At 30.8% G+C, this 22,572-nt stretch overlaps 2 protein-coding genes across 2 annotated transcripts in view; one reads left to right on the top strand and one right to left on the bottom strand.

Moving 5' to 3' along the window:
• Nucleotides 1-16,600, top strand: part of LOC125065510 (acetylcholine receptor subunit alpha-like) — a 53,493-nt gene extending 36,893 nt beyond the window's left edge. The window contains exons 6-10 of the mRNA XM_047673179.1: nt 790-926; nt 7,086-7,232; nt 11,792-11,986; nt 13,098-13,311; nt 15,279-16,600. Coding sequence (XP_047529135.1) covers nt 790-926; nt 7,086-7,232; nt 11,792-11,986; nt 13,098-13,311; nt 15,279-15,473 — 888 coding nt within the window. The 3' untranslated portion in view covers nt 15,474-16,600. The remainder of the gene's footprint in view (nt 1-789; nt 927-7,085; nt 7,233-11,791; nt 11,987-13,097; nt 13,312-15,278) is intronic.
• Nucleotides 16,601-17,970: 1,370 nt separating this feature from the next.
• Nucleotides 17,971-21,434, bottom strand: LOC125065404. The gene is made up of 2 exons (XM_047672976.1): nt 20,242-21,434; nt 17,971-20,168 (listed from the first exon to the last, which is right to left on the bottom strand). The coding sequence occupies exons 1-2, from the start codon at nt 20,281-20,283 to the stop codon at nt 19,044-19,046; spliced, it is 1,167 nt and encodes a 388-aa protein (XP_047528932.1). The 5' UTR covers nt 20,284-21,434; the 3' UTR covers nt 17,971-19,043.
• Between the last annotated feature and the right edge of the window lie 1,138 nt (nt 21,435-22,572).

Genomic DNA, 22,572 nt, shown 5'->3' with positions numbered 1-22,572 from the left:
AAGTATATTTTAAAGTTCGAATTAAGTTATAAATAAACCTCGAATGTGTGACGACGTATTTTATCACAAATATTTTATACAACATATTTTAATAGAGTAGAATTTCATTTTAATAGTTTTATTTTAAAACATATACTGAATTTGTTGGAAAATTATCTAAAGTTAGTATTTTTATGTCAGTTAACAAACATAAAACTTTAGAAAACTACGACTTCGTTCCTCGTATAAACTACAAGAAGAATAATAGACTGTAGTACGGACTTACTTCGGCAGTTCAAAATGAGAACGAACATCAACAATCGTAGAATAACAATTTTGTACCACGACACTGGTACTATGTTTGAAAGCTCTCTTACTATAAATGATTCTTCTATGAAAAGTAACATTCACTATTATATTATACTATATAGTGATTGGATTCGTCATTTAAGTGTTTGTGTATAATATAAAATCATTCTTTAGAAAATTTACCATTTATATTTTTGTACGTCCTCACAAATTGGGCTTCCAATACGAAATCGGACCATCCATTCCACGTCCACTCAGCATTATTTTCTTACTATTTTTGAACACGTCCATTGAATGGCGTATAGTTTATTAAATACTAATATTCTTTTAACTTTTTCTCGGTTTGTTAATTTTAGCAAAAAAAATTAACCAATCTTTATTAAATCTTTTACAATAATAACCAAACAGAATAGAAACTTAATTGATTTATCAAAACTTGTCATTTGATAGTTTAAATTTGAATTTTTATTGTGTTTTAACTTTTAATATTTTTGTTAAAAGGTAACGCTTTCCATCTCGATTCTCATCAGTCTCCACGTGTTCTTCCTACTGGTGGTGGAAATCATTCCACCGACGTCACTCGTCGTTCCTCTCCTTGGAAAGTATCTTATTTTCGCGATGATATTAGTTTCTATAAGGTAAGCTATTTAATATTTAATCTATCTTATCCAATGATGTATCTCTTATAGCCTATTACCTGAATTAGTAAAGGTGTAACCTTAACTAATTCAGGCTATAACGACTAATAAATACCCACACAAAAAGGGACCTTGTAATTACATGATGATAAATAGAATAAGATTATTTACAATTACAAAAAAACCAGCCGTCTGGCGTAGGAAAAGAGCGAGTAATAATTTTCAAGCTTCGATATTTACAAAGGCAACAAAGTTTTCTGCCATTAAACTTTCATTAATGCCAGAATAATGTTCCCTCTGTATGATACGGATGGGCGTTTCGTTTTATGCCTCTTTTTGGCAAAGTTCATGTGTGCCACTAGCGTACAGAAAAACATGCACCTTTTTACTTTAGTAAATCAGTAGTTTAATAACTTGAAAGCATTAGAAAAATATACATACATAATTCTGCATAGGCTCATATATTATTTTCAAAATGCTAAATCGTTATGTACCATTCTAATTTGGTACTATGTATTACTGCTCGAATATTAATCAATATAAAAGGTTAATTTAATCTGTAGCTAAAGCTAAAAGGATAAACATTTTTCCTAGGATAGAGCCATATTATAAATATGAATACGCTTTGCGGCAATTAGCCCGCATCTTATATATTCATTCTTGAGGGCATTTTCCTAAATTGTTACGAATTAACAAAGAATCTCGTTTGCTGGTTAGAGCTAGTTAGAGAGCAGCGCTATGGATGTATAAGAAAAAAATTAAAAACGTAAACAAAATTAAAGTAAATTGTTTTCGACAAACTCCAAAACTAACAGATCTAATGTTAATAATATTTGATATTAAAAATTTCATTTAAAAGAGGTTTCATCATTTTGGCGCCAAATGTACACGAGTGACTTGCAGTTTACAATGAAATGAAATCAAAACAAAACCTGTCATAGGTTTTGAATTTCCTAAGAATTATTTTGAATATACGCGAAATTTCGCGGGAGACCCAGTAGTACCTTTTTATCCGTCCACGTCAACCACACATCCTGTCACTAATTGCATGACTATGTAGTATTATTCTAAAGTCATTTTACGATCACAAATCTATATACGAGTATTTTAATGTGAACGCAAATGAAAGTGATAACCGGCTATACTCAAATGACACATAGGCTTATAAATTACCATAATCCTCTGCTTCATTGATATTCCATCCATCTAATCCATCCTTTAAAGGTCGCGCCTTTCATTAATGGGCGCTCTCTGTACGGTTTACCCCGGTCTGGTCTGGTTAAGACGTCGTATCGTATCTTTTCCGGGACGTGGTCTCCATACGATGATGGCATTTTCTATCATAGCCATCGGTACTTCGATACGAAATAACACGGTTTTAACGGCGGTTTAACACATTAAACCCGGTACCGAGGTTTCATTAAAAATACCCTAAGAAAATTATACTCGAAATGTAAAACACATTTTATTGTTTGCGTTATATTATCTGAAGTCTCAAATATTTCAAAAGTATGTGGAGAGAATCTAGAGCTGTTTAGGAACACTGATGGTCACTTACTTTCCTTTGTCACACTGTAGTTGATTTACTTGTTACATAGCTTTCGAGGTCAACTACGTCGTTTTCGTTTACAACCTTTTTGAGCTAGTTTTTGTAAAATTTTACACGTATTTGTTTAAGGGTGTTCGATAATTTTTAAGTACATAGAAATGATGTTGCAATTCACTTACCGTGTATTTAAAGACGTGTAGTCCGCGTATTGTCCTTGCAAAAACTTGACGGAGGCGACCGTAGTAACTACTTGATTTTTTTGTAGATATATTAAATATAAAAAGTTTATCCTGCTGCATAATCTTGTAAGGTTTTTGTATTCATAGTGAGCTCTATTGTGTCTTAATATAATATATTGCTATCATTATTTCATTAATTTGTGACAAAAATAAATACTACAAAAAACAATTATATTCTTTTATAATGTGGGATAAGAGTGGCATTTATTTCCATGAAATATTTTCAAATGTTGTATATGTATAAATTAGTATTTTTTTGATATAAAGTATAAGTTTTCCATATGTATATTTATTTCACTATTGTTCAAATTTTAGTTTTTTGGTAATGTTCCAAAATTTTCTCTTAAATATTTAAGTCATTTAAATTTCGAATTTATTTTATGACATTACTCTAATTGAACATTGGTAATTCTTGTAAAATAATTTATAAAAATGATGACAATATTAAACCTTAATCATTTTTTTATAAGAATATCCTTTTTAATAGTTTCATATGTAGTTTATGACCGTTTTCTATTAGAACTTCATTTGTTCTACCAAATCTAGTTGTTAGCATATATTATTATTAAAAATAAGTTAACTCATAACAAACGCTGACTTAAATGTTATCTCAGATTCAAAAAATGCTGTAATATACTACGAATCTCACCCAAGACATTTACCTAACGTTAGATGTACTATTTGGTAAAAAAAAAACAAAATATTAAAAAAACCACTGCTGCACGCTTTTCAACGGAATATTAAAAGTCTACAATTTAGACTGTATTCATGAACTTTTTTCGATGACATAATAAAATCTAATTTATGCAGGTACATCGGATTACCAATGAGATTTTCTTTTTTGTATATTTTTGTACAGGATCATAAGAATGTTGAAGGGTTACAAGGTATACAATGTTACCTAATCTACACTCTACAAGTTGGTCTACGTCTACATTTTAAACTGCAGCTGCCGTTATCAATCGCTTTCCTCACCCCGATTAAAGAATGTTGATAACGTTCAGATACAATGCACGATTAGTGCATTATATCAATTGCAGGGATCTAACCACCTAGCTCAATTTGTAGTAGAATTTTACTTTAACCGTAGACGTGTAATGTTCTCTAGAATATATGGTAATCTCTCTCATTTTGAATAGTTTTGTTTTCTCTGGGGCCGTGCCAGTAAAGTAAGCTCGACCATATTCCAGGGAATGGCTTACACATATTTGGAATATGTCTGCAATCGGAGGAATCACAAGTATAAATAGTTTCACATATAGAATATATACACACATACACACAGCTATTTTAACTTTTTTTAAGCAGAATCTAGTAGTCAGTCAGATTCCTACTGAGGGTGAGATAAAATACTTATTTGTTTTTAAGTGCCTTAACTGTCGGCTGTTGTTGTTATTGGTATATAAGAATTTGGAAAATATTCTTATTAAGGATTCATCATTGTAAGCAATTAATAAAACAAGATGCGTTATATACATTATATGAGATCCATTTTATTTTAACACTTATAAAGATAATTCCTACGAGTTTACGTTAATTATAGTTTATATAGAAATTTTCCAAAATATCTGGATCCAGTAAACAATTTGGCATGTAATATGAATTAAATATTAAATCTCTTATTGTGTACATATACAAAGTATTAAAATCCTGAAGGTTTCATTGGAATATAAATAAAAGATTCAAAATGGAGTCTTATACGCATTAGATTGCGTAAGATGTTTGTTTATAGCGTATACTCGTATGTATGGAAATACCTCCATTCTGTAATGATAGGTATCTGACTGGCTGGGCTAGACAGAAATAAATATTTTTTTTATTACTTAGACAAGAAAAATAAAGCCAATATATTGTGATCACCACCGCTGTTAGACATTCTCACGGCAAAAAATATTAACTGTTCCTTACACCATTAATGGGAAACAAGATCACATACACCATTAACCGACACCTTGCATTCCTTCCCCCGTCTCCCCCCGACCGATTAATTATTAGCTAATGGAACAAAATTGCCATTTCCTAATGGGGTCATAAATGATGTATGTATTTATATATTTAAAATTATATATTGTTATTATGTGTATTTTAATATTTTAGTTTTTTTTTTTTTTTTTATTTATTCTTTTTATAATATATTGTCACAGCCCGTCACAACCACACAGGGTACCATTGAAAATCAGCGTTGGGTTCTTGGAACCCAACTTGGAAGCTGAATGGTAACCCTTAGGACACGTTAAGTATCATAGTGTTGTTTTGTATTGTTTTTGTTTTTTTGTAATTAAGTTAGTAGTTATAATTAGTTAATACCATTTTTTTTTTATTACTTTTTGTTTTAAATTTTTATACTTTTTTATCCTTTTTACTGTGTACCGTGTCCAAATAAACATTTCTTATTTCTTATTTTCTTATTTCTTATACATTATACCTTGCGTATGTACATTGGCTTATTTAATCTACCCAAGAACACAGTAATTCAAAGGATTGCTGTTTGATAGTAGAAAAAGTAAAAGATAGGTAGTACATTCGCAGCAGTGCTATTCTGTAAGAATTTACTTATCTATCGTATTCACGGGTGTATATCACTCGTGAAATCTTGACAACCGGTTTACGGTGAGCAGCGATTATTATTATTATGTCAATGTCACGTATCGTCGTTAGCCTGCAAAAGTCGCTATATGCTTTTACTTATTTTTAGATATTTATTTCAATACGCACGTACTGTAAAAACAGTTTTGTGATAACTTTAATAATTTAAAAGTTTTAAAATTTAGCTATGTGACGTTCATACATCGAAAGCTAGATAAATTGAAATAACGATTAGAACGGCATAAAAATATAAAAATATGAAAAAAAACACATAGCTACTTTTGCAGGCGCAACGACGATATAATATTCTGACCTTCCATGCTCTTCTTCTGCGGTAAATTTAGAGTTTCTTCTTACATAATAGTTCTAGAGATGTGCTTATTAATGATTACAACTTTTTAATGACGGCAAGACTACTTTTTCGATTCGATCTAATCTATTACCATAGAAAGCCCTATTTTTAATGGCGTTACATTAAATAGACGCCTTGTACAAGCAAATTGGGTCACTAAAACGTCAGCTAGCGTTTATTTACAATTTAGTATTTCGTGTTTGTCTAGAATCTTGGGTTGTTATTCTTGACCCGAGCTTGAAGTTGACTAGATGACATGATCTTGTAACAAAACAAAACTATAATAACTAACAGCTCACATTCAGTGCTATTAATATTTGTATAGCATTATTGTTTAAGTAGTATTAATTTCTTTCAAATGGTAGAATAGTGGACTAAACGGGGAACAGGAATTATCTAGAACAGTTGTAGGATATTTACGATTTGATTTGAAAAAAGTTCAATAACAAACATTTTAGATAAAGAACGAAATAATTATTCATCTCAAGTTAATATTGCGTGAATTTAACGGAGTATTTTCGCAATAAAAGCTGTGTTTCATTTCCACCTGACAGTATCTGCGTGCCGACAAAATACCGACGACAAACGTAACTCCGCCTTGTTCGCACAAAACTTATTTAAATACCGATCGCTGAATTTGGAGCCTCAACAGGCCGCAGAATTTCCATATAAATTAGAATTCGACGTTTAAACCAGATATTTGATTGCATAACTTTGTACTCAAAGAAAATGATAATCGCTGAGCCCCTTTTCAACTTTCACCGTAGTTATCTTCTCAAAGAGATTGGGATCTCGGTGATTGTGTTACAAAGGTAAACTTTGAATCAGACTTTATTTACAATTCCACGCTAAGTGCCGTTAATAAAATTGCATTGATAACGAAATGATTACTAGAATTCTCGATACGGTCACGTTAAGTCGTAACAAGATATTGCGCGTATCGCATACAAGGTTAATAAGTAAACTGCTTACTCAGCCATTCCGGCGGCCCGAACATAATTTTATCCTTACCGCTCGTAGGATTAGGACCATATATCTTGATTAACTGCTACCATTTAGATAGGCTCCTTCGCTAAACTGCAGATAGAGATTGGTGGTGTGTTGGAATTGAAATCATTAATTTGTAACACGAACATGTTTTCTGTATATGTTTTTCCATATTTAAATGATTGTCTAGCAGTATAACTTTTATAACCTCAGACATATTCAATCAACATAAATATTTGGAATTTTTTGTGCATAATTTTTAAATCGGTAGGTAAAAAGTCGCTTTTATATCATACTATATATATTTATATTACAATGTTTAAGTTACAATTTAAGCCTTACAATATATACTTATCGACCCCCCATAATAACATTATCATAAAGTGATATCACCAAACGTATACAATAAGCAAACAACAAAAGTTAATCACATAATTTTGTTACAGCATATGCGTCACAGTTGTGGTACTAAACGTCCATTTCCGATCGCCACAGACCCACAGAATGGCTCCGTGGGTGAAACGCGTTTTCATACACATCCTACCACGGCTACTGTTTATGAAACGACCACAGTATAAGTTCGACACAACGAGGTAAGATAACCTTTCACTTTAAGAACAGCAAAGTGCCCTCGGTCGATCCAATTCTTTTGTCCCGTTTGATCGAATCTATCGTTGAACAAAACGTCATTGTGCTTTCGAAACTGAGTGGACAATTTTTCAAAAGACGGTCGGGCAATAAAAATCGTAGGCTGTACAAAGTTCTACTTTCGATGTGTAAAAGCAGCAGAATAAGAAAATAGTTTTTATATGATTTGAATTTGATAACAGAGATGAAAGATCGTGTCATGGTGACCATGAAACGCTCTGTTAGAATTTGTTACAAATACTATGTTATGTTGTTATTAGTTGCGTGTACATAAGTGCTATTGACGTTCAGAATATATACGAAAACTAAGAAAATCCAAAATATATATATCCAGATATATATCCTTTTGAAGCAATTTACAAATACATATCTAAAGTATTTTTTGTAATAATTATTATGAATGATGTCGTAAATTTCAGACCGAGATTCACTTGTATGTCCTTTTGAATAATATTAAAAAGTCGTATAAAATAAATAAAAACAGGATTAGGTCCAAGACATAATGGAAACGGATGTTTTTTCTTTTAATTCTTGGTAGACAACTTTTTCCACAGAACATAATCATTCGATAGTATCAATAGATAATATAATATTCAATTTTATACAAAATTAAGTTAAATCGATATATTTAACCATCATTAAGAATTTAGTATTACCCTATTTTTGATTATTTTTTTTTTTACAAAATCTTCTTCGTAAGATGATTCATTCCTTACCTGACTATGTCAATTAAAATATCTTTAAATACAGTCATTTACTCTTTTTATTATATATTTTATATATGTATATACGAATGATTGGTTGTATAATACATATAATATATGATTACATTAGGCATCTAATGTACCTACTATCATAAAATGAAATATAATGAATAATTATAATTTTTATTACATAAATTATTTTAGTTCACGCAAGCCTATATTTTTATTTTTCTACGATTTTTTAGTAGAGTAATTTTGTAATAGTTTTGTTTAACACGTGATAAATCCATTATAATCTAATGTAAAGCAATTCCCTATTACATATTAATCAACGATGACATGTGATGTCAAGTCGAGTAGTGTCGTACTTTTTCACGATAATATCGATAAGCTGGGATTTTTTTTTAATATTTTAGTAGTTATTATATAATAATAGTAATTTATGAAAAACATGAATCAATATTTATTTTTGAGTAAAATTTAAGTTGATGTTTAATATTGTTATAATACTATGGCACATTGTTCAAATACAAATACGATACGAAATACGTATACGAAATATTAAGTTATTTGTATCTAAATCTAATAACAAAATTAACAGCTACAAGTTAATTACAAGTTACTGGCGACTGGAGTACGGTGAACTTAAATATTTATCGCCGCACCGGGAAACTTCTACATCTTAACAGTAATAAGCTTAAGCCAGCTGGGTTAACACAATTTTCAGGTATGTGAATTAAATTCGGCTTGGAGCAGCTTTCACGTTTCGCCGGTCAAAGTTCAACGATCCTATCTTTAAATGCTTTCACTTTAGATATCTTACTATATAAAACTATGATAAAATTCACAATCTTAATTTTTCATAAATACAATTCCATATTATTTCCTTTTTTTGTAACTCAAGTCCGTGTAATAGTCGGTCAATTCTCAAGAGTTATACGTATTTATAGGTGGCTGTATTCAGTAGAAGTGCATCGCACCGCACGTCCTATTTCGCCCATTACATTCTCAGTTCCTTCAATCTATTAACTCATCGAGTGCTGGCCTCAATACGTATTCCATTCTCATCATCAGCCTCTATCCGTGGATTAAAGTGGAGCACTTTTATAAGCAATTGTTTAATATTTACCCTGTCACAGATAAATAAGACATTATCTATTTTCGAAAGAGTAGAACTGACATGGACCACCGACAGTGTAAGTAAGTAAGACAAAATGAGTGACGTTGTATTTAGTTTAAGTTATAGTAAGTGCCCGACAACAATGGCGATCTGAAAAAAGCGGAGAATGGCTACACTAGTGATGAAAGCTTGAAATGGAGCGCTTCTGGACGCTTGCTATATATGTTTACATCTTATATACAACCTTTTTTTGTCCAAGAAATGTATCACAATCTGAGATCATAATTTATCACAATCACGATCTGAGAACCCAGTGATCAACATGCATTACAGATAAAGACATTCATTTTTCATTAAAAATGTTATTCGTGTTTTAGTAGCTATTCTGAATGACACACGGTGACATCGAAAACTTATAATTTAGTATTGCTAATTTACGACTTTTTAAACCATTGAATCATTTCCGCGACACCGGGCTAAAGTCTCAACACAAGATAAGACAATTGCTCAGCTAATTTTATGGTATAAAAGTGTGTACATTGATATACTCTATATTTCCACACTCACATAATAACATCAAATGACAATCCGACACGACCGGATAGGGTTCAGGACTTGCGAGGCTATACACTGTAAACTTCAAAACTCAAGGCTATATCTGAAAACTTATTGGCAAGAAAAACCCATCGACTCGAACTGGGGCTTGAACCCAACACTTCGGGATCTGGAGCATTTTAAGCTGGCCACTACAATATACTGATTTTATATTATTCGTTAAAGATTAAAAAAAGTAAAATATAAGAGTATAACACAAAATAAAATAATATAAATAACGTTAAAATTAAGATATAAAAGTCAATTGTTGTGTTTTTGTTTGTAAATAAAAAAAACTAAAACCCTCACAATTTATTTCAGGCGCCTATGTAGAAGAGAATCGGTACCGTTAAAACGATTTAATTAAAAATTTAAGCTTAATTTTAATCATATTTAGTTTAAGACGTTTGAGAAAGTTTGGTATATCAGTCACTAAAGTTACTTTACTATATTTCATAAAAAAGTATTAAAAGAACCCAACGATGCATCATCTTCCCAAGCTATTGTCAGCGTTTTTGTACACTAAAAGTTTAGGCTTCAACATAACCTACATAGACATTCGCTTTTTAAAACCACTCCGCTTTGACAAGTTTTTTATAAAATAGATTCTTAAAATATACAGAATATCTTTATTTTAATTTAGCTGCTTAATCTTCGATTGTATGTATATCAAGAATTTATTAATTATTTATTACACCTTTAATACGTTACATATTTGACTCGTCGGGTAATGATTAACTTATATGTTGCCAAATTCCGAAGTCTAAAAAAGTAGGGACTTAAATTCAAAAAAAACAGAGTAACTACTGAGTTTCTTGCCGGTTCTTCTCGGTAGAATTCCGAATCGGTGGTAGCTTTACTTTATATAGTTTGTTAAATGACGATTCAAAAGTGCTTGTAAAAGCCTACTTGAATAAAGTATATTTTGATTTGATTTGAAATCACCAAAAAAAAGTTATTGGTTTCATTGCCAACATATTATCAGCATCAACAGCAACCCAAATGGAGGCAGCAGGCGCTGTTACGCTTACGAGACGGCAATGTACGCAAGCCAGCCTTGTTTCTCCAGTTGTGTCGAATTGCCATCTCATCGGATTATAAGATTCAAGAAAGAGAGCAATACAGATACAATATCAGTAACTTAACACTTCGTTTTTATCAAGCATTTTTTTTCGGAAGTGATGCGTAAATAAAGCATACAAAATATTGGAGAAGCGCATATAAAAAAATAAGTTTGGACTTCTAATAAATGGCGATTGTAATTCAATTTAGGATTTGGTCTATTATTATGACGAGAGATACAATAGACGAGTCGGTTTCCACTGCGGCCACAGATCGTTACGTAAATGGCTTTCTGACGGAGCTTTGAATACGGTTTGGCCTCTTTAAACATTCAGCAGAAACCTTCGTAAACATTTTATTATTGTAATATATTTAGTATTTAAATGTCTTAAAACGTGCATATATAATCTAAAAGAGTCACTTTACAGCTTAATTTTAACTTGTTAAATGCTGACCTAAATAAATTTTAATGGTTTTAAACACAAGAAAATATTCAAGAAGAGATAATATAATAAAAGTTTTTTACTCAAACCAAACTGACTTCAATAGCACGTAGATAACAATAAAATAGCATTTATTGAAAGTTCCGTCTGTCTCGAAACTCTTCAAGCCTTTTCCTGTAAATCCGCCTACACATATCGGAATAACATCCGAGCATACTTAAAACAATATGAAAATAAGATAACAGAATCTCCTCCTTTTTGATGTCGGTTAAAAATAGCCGAATATAACTTTTCCCCTAGAGACCTATTTGTACAATAATAATCAAAGTTTTCCCCCTATTAGACTCAATATGTATACTCGTAGTATATATTACTGAGATTGGTTTAGTTAAATTGCTAGCTACATATTCTAACTATCATATCTTACTACAATTATATATTTTTCTATATACTTAGTTTTAATAAATAACGGTAGAATATTTCTAATGAAACTCTTTTTGGACAATTTATACTATTGAAGATGGGTGATCCCATATTTGAAAATATACAATAAGTGTGTTCTTACATATATATTTGTACAGATCGCGCTTCACGACATGCGGAGTAGTAGTACGCTGCGGCGGTGCAGCTCGGCCGCTGTATCCGTACCGGCTGGCGGCCGCAGATGACGACTGCTGCGCTCCCGGTGCGTGGCCGCCACCCGCCGCACCAACACGCCCCCTCACTCGCACGCCCAGCAAGGAGGACCTCACACACACGACTTATGTGCAATCAGGGTCAGTATGAATATGAAAAATATTTTCAGTTATATAAAATTAACACCCGATTCATTTTAGATGTAAGTTTTTATGTTCGTTTATTATGTTGAAAGTAAGCCCTTCCCACACACCGAATGTTATGAGAAAAGTTAATGCGAGAAAAATCAAAACAAAAGCTCGCAATATAAACCAATAAGAAATTGTCCTTCGGGGAATGGCTGACCGAGTTGATTAATTGCTTTATCGGAAAAAGTACATAATACCGTTACTCTATTATTATACTCTTAAACTAGAAAAAGAAAAGATGAGATAATGAACGGCAGGAAAATATCAGGTTTTCGATAAAATGGATGATGATTATCTTTTGCTTTATCCGTTTTTCTCTTTCGCCAAGCGAAACGCTCCAGTCTTCTGTCGTCTATTTTAATAAACGCTAATGAATCTTTAGCCCTCTTAATATTCTGAAAAGTTTTAGCCTGTCACTTTTTAAGCGAACGTCACTTCCTCTATTTAATACTTATAATCGCCTTTAGGCTTTAAGCGGCACTTTGTTAATCCCAATTTTCAAACTAAAAAAAATGTTGTGTTATGATGTTGACATTTCTAGCACATATTTCTCCTTTTTTCTCTTCTATGATACGACGATGATTTGCTTATTTACACTCGAAATAAACATGAAAATAATAGTCATAATAATATCGGTACCTCTGTATTGAAATTCTATTTTTAAACTGTAAATATTACAAAACAAAGACTATTATGAATCTATATTCTGATAAGGCTTCTCGCGGCGACGTAGATTATTATTCGAGAATTATTTATTGACACCGAACGTACAACAAATGTATTTCTAATTTAATAACATTTTCTTGACATTTACTTCTTTAACATTGATATATACAATATAATAAAAAGCCTGTATGTTATTTTATTATTAAGCATATTCGAAAAAGCTCGCAGGTACAATTCGAAAAACCAACTAGATGGTTGTAAACGAGGGTAAATTATCTTATTTGTAAAAATATATATCTGTTGCTAGAATATGTGGCCAGTAAATTATACAATGTTCATCCATCACATGTAGTAATACAGCAGGGATGATCAATAATAACTGAAAGATGTATTGCAGATTGGGTGAAAGCAATCGTTTCGGAGGTAGCTGCGTGGTGCATGGCTCCAGCGAGGGCGGCGCGCTGGCCGCGCCCGAGGAGGAGGCGCTGAGCCCCGTGCCCGAACCGCCGCCCGGCTTCAGTCACTCGGCCTGCCCCCCAGAGGTGCATCGAACATGCTTTTGCGTTCGTTTCATCGCTGAGCACACGAGGATGCTTGAAGACTCGACTAAGGTACGAGTACTCTTGTTGACATTATAATATTAAAACAGTAGATTTTTTTTCAGTTCTTTAAATATTTCTTTCGTCAGCATATTGACAATGTATACACACAAATAGTTGTTTAAATGTCCAACAATAGAAGAAAAATCTAATATATCTTGAATTAAAAAAAAAAATTTTAAAAAAATGTCTGCATTATATATATTTTACTATACAATTTATAGAAGTCAACCAGCAAATCCTGATGATAACGATTTCTTCCATCGTCAATTCGCCACCAGAATAAGCAGTTGTTATATCTCGTTAGTTGTAATAACACTCCCTCAGTCACCGTCCAAACCTAAATAGTATTAAAAAGTATTTCGGAGAAGAATAAATAATAAGTGATACCTACCTATATGGACTCGCATGAAGCTCTGACCAGTAAAAGAAGAAGTACGGTACACCTATTTATAGTATATTGTTAATGGTCGAATGTATCCAATGTGAATTATATAGTTGCATAATACATGATTTTGGAGCGCTGCCAGTCTCCAATAAAAAGTTATCACGTAGATTCTTAACTGCTTGAGCCAAATTGCATCAAGATTTGCTATAGCCCAAATCAAATTGAATTAACATTAACAAAGCCCGGTAAGATACGTCGTTTGCATCAAAATAAACTATAAATGTTTGATATACTTCATTTCTCTAGCGTTGGGAGTTTTTGCCTTAATCAAAAAGCGCACAAAGCGGACATAAGCTGTTTTGGGTGTCTATAATTATGCTTTAGACTTTTCGTACCGGAGGGAAGATTCTCGATCCTATCCTGCGAAGTCAAATGTCTATTATTTATAAATTCAGTAGTAGTTATATATCGCCTATCTCCAATATAGAGATGGAGCCAGCTCAGCCGAACCGCACCTGCAGTAACTTTTAAAATCATATAAGAATTGGCAAATTGCCATTACTACGACTCTCGTCAAAAATTATAAAAACTTCTATAGTCGAATTATTACTATATTAAAAGACGTTTGAATCAGAACATTTATAACATGGACCTTATATCTATCTTTCTATATAGATATTTAACAAATTACAACTTATCACTTACTAGGACTTTGTGCAAATCCGTCGGGTAGGTACCACCCACTCATTACATATTCTACCGCCAAACATCATACTTAGTATTGTTCTGTTGCGGTTTGCCGGGTATTGAGTAAGCCAGTGCAACAACTGCGAGGGACATAACCTCGTGGAAAGTAAACTCGAATGGGATTTTTTTATGGCATATGTTGGCGGACGAGCATATGGGCCACCTCATTGTAAGTGGTCAGTACCGTCCATAGACAATGGCGCTGTAAGAAATATTGACCATTCCTTACATCGCCAATGCGCCACCAACATTGGAAACTATATGGTTAATTTTTCTAACAAGGCCAATATCTATGGGCGGTGATCCATTAGCCAGTTTGTACATTTTATCAAATAAAAACATATAGATACAATATGAAATGTTGTTGCAAACATGTAATAAAACACGGTACATTTTTGTCACGTATTGTGTGTCACAAAATGTAATTAAGGTTTGTTGTTATGAATGGATACAATATCTATACCGACTACGAACCAAAAACTGTGGAATACGTTTAGGTTATTTATTTATCAAAAGCTGACTGTACTTTATTAATATTAGGAAATATATTGTAACAACATTTTTGTTCAATGTAATTCAGCGTGATATTTATTAATTCATTGCAAAACGCAAAAATAATATATATATATGCACAAAATATATATTGTGACATGTATAAAATTACATATATATTGTATATGTGTATATGGTGACCTGAAATAAAAGGTAAAATAAGTTTCTTAACCGCAAAGCACCATTCGTTATGGATTGTGTGCAGCCTGCACAACAAACATTTAAAATTTATGATTTTATATTACCGAGCACAGCATCATAAGCATTCGAAAAAAATAAACTCGAATTTCAGGTTAAAGAAGATTGGAAATACGTGGCTATGGTGCTTGATCGTTTATTCCTATGGATATTCACACTGGCCGTCCTAGTCGGTACGGCTGGCATCATCCTGCAGGCGCCCACACTCTACGATGACCGGGTACCAATAGATAAGCACTTCAATCAAATCGCCACATCGTCCTTAGTCCGGTGTCCGCCGCCTTCGTAATGGAATCCAGTCGCTACAAATGATCTTATACTGTAATTTGTTTGTAATAAGATGGAATAATATTTGATGGTATAAACTATACCTACGTGCCTATTGTTGATAGACATCAGCGTATCGTGCTCAATGTCATTGAGTAAGTTATTTATTTTTCCTTTTTATTGTGTATTTCGTAAAGTTATACATGTTTAGGTTAAACGTAAAAGTAAAATACTCAAACGGTTTGCTTGCACAGCAAACAAATTACAGTCATAAACGTTGACGGTCACCGCAGCAACGGACCTTAACGCACACCCGTCCTGCCCGGCACTTGTTCTATTCCACGACACGTATTTTACTCTAGGATATGTGTAGTAGTTCTCTTCTATCTTCTATCTTACTTCCGTAGTACCATAATGTCATATTTAATAGTCGAGTAGTATTATATAAATTAACTTACGCCCTTGCATCAAACAATGAGTTATTTAATTTGTTCACAATCTATCCGATCATATCGTAGCAGGCTTTACAGTGACTATTTGATTTTATAAAAACATTAAAATAAAATTTCAAATTAAAATATTCAAGTTTTATTTTTAGACATTTGAATTTTAATGTAATAATGAAAGATTAATGTTTTAAAGACGCTCGTTTAAGTAAATAGCTTGTAGAAATCGAATTCAATGTGCTTATAATAGCGTATTATTAGAATATATTATATGTCCTTGAAATACTTGTTTGCTAAAATAGTACTCGTAAAATAAAGCTACGTCATTGTTATATTTAAGGAAAAAGCGAAAACCACCAAATGAATATTGTCTGTGTTCAAAAACATATAAATAGGTCATATCATAGCAGTAGTCGTCATAACACTTTCGACATTTAGGATCTTTAAACATCACCTGAAATGTCAAATCACTCTCAATATATTTATTATTTTATATTCACTTCTTAATGCTTATCGTCTAGATTAAGAAAATACGTGTTATACCTTTACTGTTATATAATATTGCATTGAGTACGTAATGTCTTCAACTCTTCTGCAGTATCAACTTACTATCTTTGTCGTAGAATAGAACATGTACATTGAAAACTTAAATATATCGATTTTATTACTTATAAGAGAAATATGAAGTCAAAAAATCACACTTATAAAACAGGAATATTAATTAGCTTTTATTTTATGAAATGATCAATTATCATAATATATTCGAATTCAATTATGAATATTTGTACCAGTTATTTATATGACATTAGATTTTTACTTATTTTTTTTTTCACTTTAATTAAGAAATATCCTTATGATAATAAGTACAATATAAAGATTTTATTTAGGTGATAATTGCTCAATTTTGTCAACGAGTGTCTAGATTACAATTAAAATGTTGCACTGTTGTGAGTCCTCACTATCAAGGAACAAGTCATAAGACAATTCAAGGTTATCTTTTTTATTTTTAATAAATACATATGTAATTATATTAAAATTTAGTGTAATTAATTTTAGTATTATTTTGGCATAAAAAGGCCATATTTCGAAAAGGAATTGAAAAATTAAAAAAAAATATATAACTAAAAATGATCACTAAATTTAAAATTATGTACAAAAATAAAATCGAATAAAAACTCGATGTTTAAAGACTTTTGTTTTTTATGTAAGTCGTACGACGATAATGATTTACATTTTGTAAGTGTATATTTTATTATTACGTGAATATACAGTGCGTATGGGAAATAATATAAAATTATATCCAAAAGATTGTTTTATAATTTTAATGTAAATCATTTATTTAATCGACTCGATTACATTTGCATTTTCGAATATAAAAAAAACGTAAATTAATAATAACTTTGAAATTATATATTGTATTTAATGATTTATATTTAAGTGAACGCATCCAAGAGTCGATTCCTATGTATGTACATATATGTATGGGGGTGTATAGTATACCTACATATAGGCCCACATTGGAAATGAAAATTGACATCGTATATCTAGAGTAAATTATAATAAGCACATTGGACTGCTCGCAGTAGAGTAGCGCAGCTCAATTGTAGAAAAGTAAATTTGTAATTTATCTATTTATATTGTTAATAAAACCGTTATAAGATATGTGGCTGTATTTATTTCTTACCTGGTAAAAACTACGTGATTTACACTTAGACTAGAGAGATGTCTGATATTTATATTCTCACCCGGGTGTAGATGGGTAAAAATGGCTTAACGAAACTGTAGATCCCAAAGTCGAAGTTAAAGTTAATATCCCAATTTGGGTCAATAATAGTTAAAAAGAAGTTAGGTTACGGAGACAAATTCTCTTAATTAAGTAAGTTGTAGAGGTACTAGTCTCTAGCTTACTTGTAGCTCTTCATGATAATAAAATAACACTTACTTACATGTCGGTTCGAAATGAATTTATTTAAAAATGTGTCAGTATATATACAAAAACTTAAAATAGAATTAACCAATAAAAATATTTAAACTAAATATTTACAATTTTTTGTCTAAAAAAACGCTTACATTTCTACCAATAAAAACGAATACAATATGAACACGATAAAAGTAACATTCAGCCAATTAAAAGTTGTACATTAAACTTAAAAATATTTTTGGCATTGAATTACAAATAAAAATATTAGGTTTTTAAACCAATGAACGTCTCAGATTATCGTATGATTTTGTAAGAGTGCGACGGGTGAGCGCCATATACGCTTGCTCGCTCGTGTACTTTATATACGAAATGCGGTATTTTGTTTGACTTATTATGTAATTCTTACAACGTAAAACCAATGGTACTGATCCTAACCTCGTTCTGTAGGTTTACTGTCCTCATCTTCTGTACAGCTGGCTTAGTCTTTGAGAAGGGTTATTGTAAAATTCGGTCAAACAGTAGTTGTGTAGTGTAGGTTGGAACGAAGTTGTTTTCACTCTATATCATATATTCAATAACAGATACAAAGAATTAAATTAAAAACGTTTGAAAATAATTAAATGACAAGAATTAAAAGTTATTTAAAAATCGCGTGAATTAAAACAATAACAAAAAAATTGCTTAAATAGTGATATATAAAGCTACCAAAAAGAGACAGACAGAGAAAAAGAGAGAGGAAAAGGTCGCCTGGAGACAACGTTTTTTTCGTACGTAACGATTTCTGTCAGTTCACTGTACATACTGTAAACCGCGTAAAAAGAACTTCGTTCCAACAAAATTCAAAAATATTACATTTAGATATGCACGAGATTGTATGCGCTTTCAAATCGTCATTTAAACTCTCAACATTTAATTTACTAAAGAGTGTGACCTGGTTTAATCTTTATACAATTTATTTATTTCGAACGGAAACAATTTAACAATTTAGATTCAAATATATGGATTAGTTAATACTTGTTCCATTATTAAATACAATAATAAACTATATACTTAAATAAAACAAACGATAACATGTTTCAATATTAAAACATTATCTTATATATGAAGCTACTTATTATTATAAATCAAATTTAATATCACATACGAGTAATAAATGTCACTTTTTGTCACATATGTTATTTAAAGAATCGTGTAAAACTGAAATACAGTTCCAGGCCATTTTAATTCAACTGCTGCTAAAATCAAATAGATTGTGTTCTTGACTGCTAAAGACACTTGAGGCTGCTCGCTTTTCATTAAAAATATTATTTAATATTTTATCGGTACGTTGACTGTCTTCAATAATTTTCTTAGCATCATCTATCGTTTTCTTACTAATATTATCTGTTGTCGAAAACGGTGTAAAATGTTCGAATGAATGCATATTTAAATTAAATATAGATTCCTTTGAATGCGACGGATTTATTTTAGTGTTTTTCTTTTGATCAAATATTTTCTTGGCAACATCTTTAAAAGATTTTAGCGGTAATTTTGTAGTAGGTGTTTCAATTGATAGATCTTGTAGTCTTGAATGATCGGCATTATCTTTTTGTATTTTTTTATCCTGACCATCAGAATATTTTTCCAGTGTTTTTCTTATTTCTTTTAAATCGTAGCTGCCGAGTTGTTGTTGATTATCGGATTTTAAATCCAGTTTATTCACTACCTTATCTAAAATATGACGTATTTCACCAATCTCTGTTTCATTTATGCTTCTCTGTTGAATGTCGTGTAATGTTTTAATTTCATCCCAAACCGATTCAAAATGAGATTCTTGTCGATCAAAAAGTAATTTTCGTATCTCAAGTTTGATGTTACTCGATATGTTTTCCAATTCTCGCTTAAGTATTTTACTTATTTCAGTTAGACGGTTAGTTTCTTCTTTCATCGTTCTAGATATAAGTTTTAAATTACTATTGGTTTTGTGGTGACCTAGAATATCGTTTATTGTTTTATTAACGTTGGCGATAGACTTTCCTAATTCCATAGAAATGTGCCTTGGCGAGTTAAGATAGTCTAAGCCATGATTGGAATGTTTCGACGGTTGAAAATCATCAAGCAAGCTTCTTTGATCCCGCATTTTAGATGGCGAGGGTATTGGTTCGGTTGGTTTACTTACACCGCTACAACTGTAACTGTAACTAGAAGTTTTGTCCAAAAGTCCGTTTAACACCAAAACTTGCTCGACTGCTGATATGGTACAATGAATCGTATCCTTTACGTCGGTAACGACATCCGTTAATAATTTACCAAAACCGCGTTCAACGTTAAACATCGCGTTTCGAAAATCACCAAGGAGTGATGAAGAAACCTGAAATAATTTTATATTTTAAAATGTGGTAACCCTAGCATTATAAATGACATTAAACGTAAAAATTACTTACTTGTATGTACAGAAAAGTGAAAATAATTCCAGACAATTTCATAGTTAATTTTACTTAATAGACACAACTGTTACTCGTGAATTATTGCAAGAAATTAGTCTTCATACGCATCAGTTACTACAAAGAAAATAAATGACGACAATTTACACAAAGTATCCACGGGCGGTGAGACACTTGTGTCAATATTTGTTAAACATTACCACGTTAGTAATTTATATTAGGCATCGATAATTAATTCTAGAATATTTTTTTTTAAATAAATAAAAGTTCTGTATAATTATAAGTAAAGATAATTTATTTAAATATATCTACCCTACACTCTCTTGTATCACATATGTTAAAATATTAAAAATAATATGTTTATAAAATACTACTAAACTATGTTCATTAAAAACTTGATTTTACTTTTCAATTTTATAATAATTTCGTAGTATATTATAAACTTACAATCAATTTACAATAAATTAACTAGAACAAGACAGCGAGAACGCACTGACACATACCTGACTATGAGATCTTCTAAAAAAAAGTATAGTTTTAATATGATGAGTAGAAAATATGAATATAGTCGTTATTGAATATCATTAAATCACGATTATATATTTATGATGCGTTCTCACTCTCGGTCCAAACGTATTAGTACTACTTATAAAGTTAATATCAATTTCAACAACTTAGGCAGTAGATAATAACGTCAGGTAATTTTATGACAAGATGGGACAAAATGGCGTACTTGTAAACTTTAGGGAAATTAAACTTTATATTAGAATTAACAGAAAAAGAAAAATTATATACTGTAGTCTTTGTGTCATCTATCTTATGCATTATGCTTCTAATAAATCAACACAATCAAAATAGCATTAATGATTTAAAAAAAAAGTGTATTTAGTTTTAACAAATATTAATTAATAAAAAATAAAGACGGAGACGCAAGGAAGAAAGCATATGTAAGAAATATTGATATCATAAAACACAACAACTTAAAGATCAAGCCATTTCATCCCCCAGCGATCCTATGCCAATGCGAAAATTGGTTATCGCATCGATCTATTAATGATATATTCTAACGTTTTGAAAATTATTTCTATCAATTTATTAATACACCGCTTCAGTGCAAAATTTTAAAAATATTTATTGAAATCGGCATTCCATATGTATTTTAATATTTTTTTACAGATCCCTTTTTATAAAATTAAAACAGTTCATTAATAAAATTTGAAAAAAATATAAGTATATTCGAGTACGGTTCCATTTAAAAAATATAAAAAAAAAAAAACATTACGCCAATCAATCATCAACTATAAAGAAATACATTTTTTATATAAATATGTTATAATTTTAACTAAAATAAATTGAAACATGACCACATTTTATACTATATATTAATATCAAACCAAAATAAAGCCATCTCAAGCTGCTAGTGTGGATCACAATTCGTTGATGTTACCGTATTGGCACGTGTTGAGCAACTTCTTAAAATGTAAGCATACACAGTGGGAACAAAATCTGAACTTATAAATAGTCGAATACAGTCCTAACTCACTTTGAAAGTATTAACTGTTATTGCTCCAATAATATTAATCCAAATCATCAACAGAAATGCATAAAACATTTATATTACGTACAAGAACATATAATATAAAAATTACTGAAGGATTAGATATACATATAGAAACGAATATAATATTTATGTATCAATTATACAAATATTGTTCCCAAAAGTGTATTCATGAATGCTTATAATATTTCAATATCCTTAATATTACATACAAATACGTATTTATTACGCCCTTCCAAATACACTGCATCTATTGATTAATTATATACATTGATAATAATTGTTTGAATTATTTCATATTCTTATTTTAAATAATATTTTAGAACACGATTGTAAAATATTAAAATGCTTCAATGAAAAATTATTGTAAGTATCCTTATCGAGAGAGAAGGACATACTGACATAATTTAATGAACATCTTCCCTTTATTTACTGTTAGACATTCAAAAAAGAAGCGATAATTAAATTAAATTAATTTGTAGAAAGACCCGTTACAAATAGATAATTTAAAGATATAAAATATGTTAAAACTAATTTCGGCAATTACATTAAAATAAAATTTATACAAGAGGCAACATTTAAACAATATTTATTTTTAAACGAAAACCTGTCACCTAAAATAAATATGTGATCTGGAATGTAACAGGTGTCATCCATTAAATTGATTTAACTTATAATAATTATTCTAAATATAATCATTTTTACAAAATTTAAATAATACGATCATCATCAGATTTATCAGAATGTTTTTGATTATTTTATTTTTGAACACA

The sequence above is a fragment of the Vanessa atalanta genome, chromosome 7, assembly GCF_905147765.1.
Source record: "Vanessa atalanta chromosome 7, ilVanAtal1.2, whole genome shotgun sequence".
Classification (NCBI taxonomy): Eukaryota; Metazoa; Arthropoda; class Insecta; order Lepidoptera; family Nymphalidae; genus Vanessa; species Vanessa atalanta.
The sequence above is the reverse complement of the archived record's forward strand: the minus strand, read 5'-3'. Positions and strand labels throughout refer to the sequence as shown.

What these genes read in the sequence shown, in the direction of transcription:
- LOC125065404 (XM_047672976.1), bottom strand. Translation starts at nt 20,283, where the DNA reads ATGAAATTGTCTGGAATTATTTTCACTTTTCTGTACATACAA. An exon ending in TCACTTTTCTGTACATACAA is followed by an intron (nt 20,169 to 20,241) that starts GTAAGTAATTTT and finishes AAATTATTTCAG; the next exon opens with GTTTCTTCATCACTCCTTGG.